The 10,303-nt window shown below is 46.8% G+C and overlaps 1 protein-coding gene across 1 annotated transcript in view; it reads left to right on the top strand.

Annotated features, from left to right (window-relative positions):
- The first annotated feature begins 1,104 nt into the window (after positions 1 to 1,104).
- Positions 1,105 to 10,303, top strand: part of LOC110536568 (dual specificity protein kinase CLK2) — a 10,495-nt gene continuing 1,296 nt past the window's right edge. The window contains exons 1-10 of the mRNA XM_090216646.1: positions 1,105 to 1,586; positions 2,452 to 2,542; positions 2,709 to 2,775; positions 2,875 to 2,991; positions 3,095 to 3,261; positions 3,709 to 3,803; positions 5,657 to 5,786; positions 5,866 to 5,948; positions 6,351 to 6,430; positions 8,596 to 8,686. Coding sequence (XP_090072772.1) covers positions 1,527 to 1,586; positions 2,452 to 2,542; positions 2,709 to 2,775; positions 2,875 to 2,991; positions 3,095 to 3,261; positions 3,709 to 3,803; positions 5,657 to 5,786; positions 5,866 to 5,948; positions 6,351 to 6,430; positions 8,596 to 8,686 — 981 coding nt within the window. The 5' untranslated portion in view covers positions 1,105 to 1,526. The remainder of the gene's footprint in view (positions 1,587 to 2,451; positions 2,543 to 2,708; positions 2,776 to 2,874; positions 2,992 to 3,094; positions 3,262 to 3,708; positions 3,804 to 5,656; positions 5,787 to 5,865; positions 5,949 to 6,350; positions 6,431 to 8,595; positions 8,687 to 10,303) is intronic.

Here is a 10,303-nt window from a genome sequence, read left to right as displayed (position 1 = left end):
ATAGATGAATGTTCAGCTCAGTAGTTTGGGTGGAAGGCAAAGGGTCAGCGTTGGGGGTTAGAGTGGTAATATATTTATTGTATGTAACTACAGACAAAATTAAATAACAGTCCAGATCAACAGTCAGTTTAACTGATCATTTCAAGCAGAAATGTATCAATTATGATGCTAAAGTGAATGTTTAAGTGATAAATCACATCCACTTCATTCTTTCTCTGCTTAATGATAACACTAGCAGCCCATTTAGCCTATTAAAGCTATACTGCTCCCATATTGATCTGTTACACCTATCCATCTACTAACCGACAGGCCAGGTCAGTATCACCAAACACAGACAGCAAACTTTAAAGGTACAATCCTGAGTTTCTGTCAGCCCAACAGCAGCCCACCCACTTGGTTTGGTGTAAAGCTTAGAGATGGGTCTAGTCCTGCTTGGTAACATTATTCCTAAAAAAGTTTCAGAAGTTGCACCTGTGCATGTAGTGAAGAGATGCACTACATGGCAGTTTGGAACTCAGTAGGGAGTGTTGAAACTGAGGGCAGACACTTTTTACGCGCTACACCCTTCAGCACTCGGCAGTCCCGTTCTGTGAGCTTGTGTGGCCTGCCACTTTGTGGCTGAGCTGTTGTTGCTCCTAGACGTTTCCACTTCACAATAACAGTTGACCTGGGTAGCTCTAGCAGGGCAGAAATTTGACAAACTGACTTGTTGGAAAGGTAGCATCCTATGACGGTGCCACGTTGAAAGCAGTTCTTTGTGTAGGTGAAGAATATAAATGATTGAGTAATGTGTACATGTTTAAGTTCCTCCCTGGTATATCCGGAGAGTTAACTTCCTGGTAATTGCTTGAAAAAAATCTTAACTTGAAAATGAGCTCTGCTTGATCCTTGGAACAATTTTTTCTTCAACAGTATACACAGAGGACAGGTGTAGAAAAACACTATGCCGGGGTCAAGGAGGTGACAGGAGTGTCAGGGAGGGAAACTAAATATGCCCCTAGTACACTCGCACACACCTACACTCACACACACTCCACATCTTGATTCTGTTCTCAGGACTTTCCCTCGGGGGTGTGACCAAAGGTTATTATTAGTGTCTGTCTCAACCGTCTTTCTCTCTCTCAATCTCCTGTATCCTTCTCATATCTCTCCTTCCCTATCTACTTTCTCCTCTGTCTGTCTCTTTGCTTCTCTGTTCTGTCTTCATCGGTTCATCTAATCTGTCTTTTTCTCTCATCTTGTTTCATTTGTACTTCACTCTCTTACTTTTGTCTCTTCTCTGCCACTCTATTTTTCTTCTTGCTGTTTTCTCTTCCCTCTGTTTACTTTTGTCTGTTCTGTCTTCCTCTGCACTGCTTTTTGCTCTGTCATTAGTTTCTGTCTCCTCTCTTCAGTCATCTTTCCTTTTCCTATTTCACTGTTTGTGGACTTTATCCTTCCTTCTTCGCTGTCTTCTTTACCTACGCTGTATCTTCCTCTCCCCTCTTTTCCCTTATCTTCTTAATTCCCTCTCTCTGTTCTGAGTTATGGGGAAGACAGAGTTGTACTCTGTGTATAAGAACTTTCTGGACTGTCTCTGCCTCTCTGTGAGTACCCATCTGCATCTTACCTCCTCTTCCTCCTCGTCTGCTTCTCTCTCCCATTGTCTCCTTTCCTTCTCTCTCCCATTGTCTCCTTTCCTTCTCTCTCCCATACCCTCCTTTCCTCTGCTATGCACTGTTCATATGTTCACTGCCTTTTTCTTAATGTTTGAATTCATTTAGTTGTGTTTTGTGAAGTTTGATACAGCTCAGTTTTATTCCTGGCAACCCTTCTCTCTCTCTACCTGTGTTCTGCCTCTCTACCACAACTCATAGAGAGAGAGTCTGTGTGTGTGTTCATTCAGTCTGTAAGCCACCCTCTAAGTCAGAGAAAGTTGCCCGCTCAGCACTCTCTCTCTTTCTCTCAGCACTCTTTCTCCTTGTGATGTTCTGATATTAATAACAGTCTTAGAATGTAGATGGAAATAGTCACAGAGCTGCTCCATGCAGGCCAGCCAGTCACATGACATTTCTCATTTAGGCCCGTAATACCAGGACAGGACAGGACAGGAGAGGGTTTAGGGCTCCACTCTACTGTATGTACAGATAACATAGTCCACTACTGATATAGTTCACTAGTGCATACTCTGTTTAAGTGCAGTTCAGTTCCAGGTGGCAGTCCCAAGTCATTACATTCATCAGGAATGGACTGTTTTCTTAAAGAGTTAGGAGGAGCCTGTGGAATTGGATAACATCATCGGGGGCTTGCAACACTAGTCCTCAGCTTACAAGCATTTTAGATTATTAAGCAGCTGTTATGTCAGCTGTGTGTGTGTGTGTGTTATTGAGAGGCTCAGTCCAACTATGCTGACGACATTTTGCCCTGTTGTCCCCTCCTCTAAACCCCTGACCCCTGACCTCTGACCCCTAGCGGAGCAGCAGTGAGGGGCCAGGGAAGAACAAGAAGGCCCCTGATGATGGTCACCTGGCCTACCAGAATGGAGACGTTCTACAAGAGAGATGTAGGCTATGTTTATATCTACTAGTCCCTCCCACTATCCTCTAGTCTTCACACATTGAAAAGACAGGATAGGTGAATGTTTTCGAGCCCTCTCATAAAAGAGACTCCTCTACTTCCCAGTCTTTAATTGAATCCCCATGCCTCCATCTCTTCGTCTTCCCCATCAGATGAGGTTATCAGTCTGTTGGGAGAGGGCACCTTTGGGAAGGTGGTGACGTGTGTGGACCGGCGCAGGTATGAGAGGCATTTATAAAATACACATGCACACTCGTCGAGCATCAGGTGGAGCGTGTGCTGGTTGTTAGCTAGCTGTTCTCTCTGTCTCTCTCTCAGGGCTGGGGCACATGTAGCTCTGAAGATCATTAAGAACATGGAGAAGTACAGACAAGCTGCTAAACTGGAGATCAATGTCCTGGAGAAAATCAACGAGAAAGACCCACACAACAAACAGTACGGAGTCTGATGAACCAGTAGAAAGTTTGAGAAGTGTTTTTCCCCTCACCTTCTGTGGCTTTCTCTTTACTTCTCTCTCCCCCCCCCCCCTCTCTCTCAGTCAATGTGTTCAGATGCTGGACTGGTTTGACTACCATGGTCATGTGTGTATCTCCATGGAGCTGCTAGCCCTCAGCACTTTTGACTTCCTGAAGGAGAACAACTTCCTGCCGTACTGTATGGATCACATCCGCCAGATGGCCTACCAGATCTGCCTCGCTGTCAACTGTGAGCGTCTCACACACATATATGTATGCCCATGTGCATGCTGGCAGCTCTCCAGAACCAGGGTTGGTGGTGACTACTTCCATAGCTTATGACATTACTTACCAGGGATTGTTTCGTGTCTGGTATTGGTGTCTTTGACCAGAAGAGGGTGCTGGTTCATTGATGTAGCTCAGTCTACAAGCCTAAAACTCAACTCTGGGCCTCAAAGCCAGTTCCACTGCTTTTTTCATTGTTCCCCTCTAATCAGGGACTGATTTAGAGCAATTAAGTATCAGGTAGAAGAGAAAAGCAGCAGGCTCCGGACCTCGTAGGGTCAGAGTTGAATACCGCTGGTCTACTACATACTGTAGAGGAACTATGGGCAGCAAGTGCAACGCTGGGCAGTTTCAACTTGGCTGTCCAGGTATTATCATGATGGATGCATGGTTTATCTGTTTCCCTCTGCAGTTCTCCATATCAACAAGCTGACCCACACTGACCTCAAACCTGAGAACATCCTGTTTGTCAACTCTGACTACACCATCACTTACAACGCTGAGAAGGTGAGAGGGAGGGGGAGGGTTTCCTTCATCACTCTCTTCTTTACCTACGCTGTATCTGGGTGTTTCTCCTTTGGGCAAAAGTCCGTCCTCTGTCCTCTCTCCTCTGTCCTCTCTCATCTGTGACCCGGAAACCGATGAGTGGTCGAGGAGTGTGTCAATGTATTAGTAGGCAAAGAAGAGTGTCGTCCCCTCCTCGATAGCCACTTTTCATTGAGGACACTCATGTCTACAGTATCCTACTGCAGAAGAGTTTTGACATCTGCCACACCTCATTTGAAGTATACCACACCCCATTTGAAACATACCACACCCCCTTTGAAACATACCACACCCCATTTGAATCAGGTTTGGTTTTGTCAGAGGAGAAAAACATGCACACTTTAAAAACAATATGCTACGTATTGTTTTAACCATAAACTGTTTTGCATCTTAATTTGTTTTGATCACTTTAAACATTTATTTTGGGATCCACCCCTGTAAACGTCATTTACCTGATGTGTGGAGAAGGACCGTTTCATTTCAACCCCGGTCACTCTCCTTACCAATCCTCCTAGATTAACTTGTACCTTTTTCAAAATGAGGCGATAGAGGACGGAGGATAGAAGACGGAGGATAGAGGGCGGAGGATAGAGGGCGGAGGATAGAGGGAGGAGGAGAGAGGACAAAGGAGAGAGGGCGGAGGAGAGAGGGCGGAGGCGAGAGGACGAAGGATAGAGGGCGGAGGAGAGAGGGCGGAGGAGAGAGGGCGGAGGAGAGAGGGCGGAGGAGGGAGGACCGAGGAGGGAGGACCGAGGAGGCAGGACCGAGGAGGCAGGATGGAAGATAGAGGACGGAGGATAGTGGACGGAGGATAGTGGACGGAGGATAGTGGACGGAGGAGAGAGGACGAAGGACAGAGGGCGGAGGAGAGAGGGCGGAGGATAGTGGACTGAGGAGAGAGGACGAAGGAGAGAGGGCGGAGGAGGGAGGACCGAGGGCGGAGGAGGGAGGACGGAGGAGAGAGGACGAAGGAGAGAGGACGGAGGATAGTGGACTGAGGAGAGAGGGCGGAGGAGAGAGGGCGGAGGATGGAGGGCGGAGGAGGGAGGACCGAGGAGGGAGGACCGAGGGGTGAGGACCGTGGAGGGAGGACGGAAGATAGAGGGCGGAGGATAGAGGGCGGAGGATAGAGGGCGGAGGATAGAGGGCGGAGGACAGAGGGCGGAGGACGGAGGATGGAGGACGGAGGATAGAGGACGGAGGATAGAGGACGGAGGATAGAGGACGGAGGAGAGAGGGAGGAGGAGAGAGGACTGAGGAGAGAGGACTGAGGAGAGAGGACTGAGGAGAGAGGACTGAGGAGAGAGGACTGAGGAGAGAGGGCAGAGGAGAGAGGGCGGAGGAGAGAGGGCGGAGGAGAGAGGGCGGAGGAGAGAGGGCGGAGGAGAGAGGGCGGAGGAGAGAGGGTGGAGGAGAGAGGACGAAGAAGGTGAGCAAATTTAATTGATAAAATGCCTGTATCTTCCTTTCCCCTCCTTTCTTCTTGTCTTCTCCCAACCCCCCCCCCTCTCTGTCCCCCCTCTCTCTCTGCCCCCCCTGTCTCTTTCTGTCCCCCCCTCTCTCTGTCCCCCCTCTCTCTCTGCCCCCCCTCTCTCTCTCTGCCCCCCCTCTCTCTCTGTCCCCCCTCTCTCTCTGCCCCCCCTCTCTCTTTCTGTCCCCCCCCTCTCTCTGTCCCCCCCTCTCTCTCTGTCCCCCCCCTCTCTCTGTCCCCCCCTCTCTCTATCTGCCCCCCCCCCCCCCTCTCTCTGTCCCCCCCTCTCTCTCTGCCCCCCCCCCCCCCCTCTCTCTGCCCCCCCCACCTCTATTTCTCTCAGAAGCGGGATGAGAGGAAAGTGAAGGATACAACAGTAAGGCTGGTGGATTTTGGCAGTGCCACGTTTGACCACGAACACCACAGCACCATCATATCTACACGCCACTACCGCGCTCCTGAAGTTATTCTGGGTAACCTACACACATCACACTCACACACTCTAATCTTGGACTATTGGCTAGCTGAACATTTGTTACTGTTCCAACTCAGAGCTGGGCTGGAGTCATCCGTGTGATGTCTGGAGTATCGGCTGCATCCTGTTTGAGTACTATGAAGGCTTCACCCTATATCAGGTACTGTGTGTTTGTGTGTGTGGACATGTTTAACTATACTTGTGGGGACCAGAAGTCCCTACAAGAATAGTAAACAAATACAAATTTGACCAACTGGGGATATTTTGTTAGTCCCCACAAGGTCAAATGCTATTTCTCGGGGGTTAGAGTTAGAGTTAGGAGTTAGGGTTAGTTTAAGGGTTATGAGCGAGGGTTAGGATTAAAGTTAGTGTTAAGGTTAGGTTTTGGGGTTAGGGGTCAGGGTTTAGGGAAAACAGGATGTTGAATAGGACTGAATTGTGTGTCCCCACAATCTTAGTTACAAAAGACTGTGTGTGTGTTTGTTGTTTGTGTGATACAAGTGAAAGTGAACTAATTTGGGAGTTTATAGCTTCTGCTGACCAGTGTTTGTGTTTGTCTCAGACCCATGACAACCAGGAGCACCTGGCCATGATGGAGAGAGTACGGGGACCTCTCCCCTCTACGATGATCTGCAAGACCAGGTAACACATGATGACAGTTACACACACACACATACACACTCCTCACAGACACACATACACACTCCTCACAGACACACATACACATACACACTCCTCATAGACACATACACACTTCTCACACACACACATACACACTCCTCACAGACACACATACACATACACACTCCTCATAGACACATACACACTTCTCACAGACACACATACACACTCCTCACAGACACACATACACACTCCTCACAGACACACATACACACTCCTCATAGACACACATACACACTCCTCACAGACACACATACACACACCTCATAGACACACATACACACTCCTCATAGACACACATACACACTCCTCATAGACACACATACACACTCCTCCCAGACACACATACACACTCCTCATAGACACACATACACACTCCTCCCAGACACACATACACACTCCTCATAGACACACATACACACTCCTCACAGACACACATACACACTCCTCATAGACACACATACACACTCCTCACAGACACACATACACACTCCTCATAGACACACATACACACTCCTCATAGACACACATACACACTCCTCCCAGACACACATACACACTCCTCATAGACACACATACACACTCCTCCCAGACACACATACACACTCCTCATAGACACACATACACACTCCTCACAGACACACATACACACTCCTCATAGACACACATACACACTCCTCCCAGACACACATACACACTCCTCATAGACACACATACACACTCCTCACAGACACACATACACACTCCTCATAGACACACATACACACTCCTCATAGACACACATACACACTCCTCATAGACACACATACACACTCCTCACAGACACACATACACACTCCTCATAGACACACATACACACTCCTCACAGACACACATACACACTCCTCATAGACACACATACACACTCCTCATAGACACACATACACACTCCTCACAGACACACATACACACTCCTCATAGACACACATACACACTCCTCCCAGACACACATACACACTCCTCATAGACACACATACACACTCCTCACAGACACACATACACACTCCTCATAGACACACATACACACTCCTCACAGACACACATACACACTCCTCATAGACACACATACACACTCCTCATAGACACACATACACACTCCTCATAGACACACATACACACTCCTCATAGACACACATACACACTCCTCACAGACACACATACACACTCCTCATAGACACACATACACACTCCTCATAGACACACATACACACTCCTCACAGACACACATACACACTCCTCATAGACACACATACACACTCCTCATAGACACACATACACACTCCTCACAGACACACATACACACTCCTCATAGACACACATACACACTCCTCATAGACACACATACACACTCCTCATAGACACACATACACACTCCTCATAGACACACATACACACTCCTCACAGACACACATACACACTCCTCATAGACACACATACACACTCCTCATAGACACACATACACACTCCTCACAGACACACATACACACTCCTCATAGACACACATACACACTCCTCATAGACACACATACACACTCCTCATAGACACACATACACACTCCTCCCAGACACACATACACACTCCTCATAGACACACATACACACTCCTCACAGACACACATACACACTCCTCCCAGACACACATACACACTCCTCATAGACACACATACACACTCCTCACAGACACACATACACACTCCTCATAGACACACATACACACTCCTCATAGACACACATACACACTCCTCATAGACACACATACACACTCCTCATAGACACACATACACACTCCTCATAGACACACATACACACTCCTCACAGACACACATACACACTCCTCCCAGACACACATACACACTCCTCATAGACACACATACACACTCCTCATAGACACACATACACACTCCTCATAGACACACATACACACTCCTCCCAGACACACATACACACTCCTCATAGACACACATACACACTCCTCACAGACACACATACACACTCCTCATAGACACACATACACACTCCTCATAGACACACATACACACTCCTCACAGACACACATAGTATACACTTTGTGTGATTTGTCCTTTCAGGAAGCAGAAGTATTTTCACTGCAGGCGTCTAGACTGGAACGATAACTCCAAGGCAGGACGATACGTCAAAGACCACATTAAACCTCTATGGGTAAGTTAGCCCTGAGATAAAGACACTCTAACCTGAGACTGGACTGGAACGATAACTCCAAGGCAGGACGATACGTCAAAGACCACATTAAACCTCTATGGGTAAGTTAGCCCTGAGATAAAGACACTCTAACCTGAGACTGGACTGGAACGATAACTCCAAGGCAGGACGATACGTCAAAGACCACATTAAACCTCTATGGGTAAGTTACCCCTGAGATAAAGACACTCTAACCTGAGACTGGACTGGAACGATAACTCCAAGGCAGGACGATACGTCAAAGACCACATTAAACCTCTATGGGTAAGTTAGCCCTGAGATAAAGACACTCTAACCTGAGACTGGACTGGAACGATAACTCCAAGGCAGGACAATTTGTCAAAGACCACATAAAACCTCTATGGGTAAGTTACCCCTGAGATAAAGACACTCTAACCTGAGACTGGACTGGAAAAGCCTTAGATACTTGGCACCTAAAGACACCAGTCTCAACGTTAACAGTGAGGAGGCGACTCCGGGATGCTGGCCTTCTAGGCAGAGTTCCTCTGTCCAGTGTCTGTGTTCTTTTGCCCATCTTAATCTTTTCTTTTTATTGGCCAGTCTGAGATATGGCTTTTTCTTTGCAACTCTGCCTAGAAGGTCAGCATCCCGGAGTCACCTCTTCACTGTTGATGTTAAGACTGGTGTTTTGCGGGTACTATTTAATGAAGCTGCCAGTTGAAGACTAGTGAGGTGTCTGTTTCTCAAACTAGACACTCTAATGTACTTGTCCTCTTGCTCAGTTGTGCACCGGGGCCTCCCACTCCTCTTTCTATTCTGGTTAGAGCCATTTTGTGCTGTTCGGTGAAAGGGGGTAGTACACAGCATTGTACAAGATCTTCAGTTTCTTGGCAATTTCTCACATGGAATAGTCTTCATGTCTCAGAACAAGAATAGACTGACGTGTTTCAGAAGAAAAGTCTTTGTTTCTGGCCCTTTTGAGCCTGTAATCGAGAACCCACAAACTGGTCTAAATAAGGCCAGTTTTATTGCTTCTTTAATCAGAACTACAGTTTTCAGCTGTGCTAACATAATTGCAAAAGGGTTTTCTAATGATCAAGTAGCCTTTTAAAATGATAAACTTGGATTAGCTAACACAACGTGCCATTGGAACACAGGAGTGATGGTTGCTAATAATGGGCCTCAAGACGCCTATGTAGATATTCCATCAAAAATCAGCCGTTTCCAGCTACACTAGTCATTTACAACGTTAATAATGTCAACACTGTATTTCTGATCAATTTGATGTTATTTTAATGGACAAAAAATTTGCTTTGTGACCCCAAACTTTTGAACGGTAGTGTAGATGCCTTAGATACTTGACACCTGAAGATACCCTCTAACCTGAGACTGTACATGAAAGAATATCTGCTTGTTTGTGTTTCAATACGTAGTCATATTTCTGAACAAACCTATTCCATTACTATGAGTTTGGCTGAACACAAAATTAGGAATCCAATGTGCCATTTGTTTATTTCTGTGTTTACGTGACTAATGCTACTACTTTTTGGAAAATGTGTTGTATTTAAATAAAATAAAAACTATAAATGTATTTGGTGCTTCACTGCCTTGCAATAG

The sequence above is a fragment of the Oncorhynchus mykiss genome, chromosome 2, assembly GCF_057628025.1.
Source record: "Oncorhynchus mykiss isolate SJ-2025 chromosome 2, ASM5762802v1, whole genome shotgun sequence".
Lineage (NCBI taxonomy): Eukaryota > Metazoa > Chordata > Actinopteri > Salmoniformes > Salmonidae > Oncorhynchus > Oncorhynchus mykiss.
This window is presented reverse-complemented; position numbering and strand designations above follow the sequence as displayed.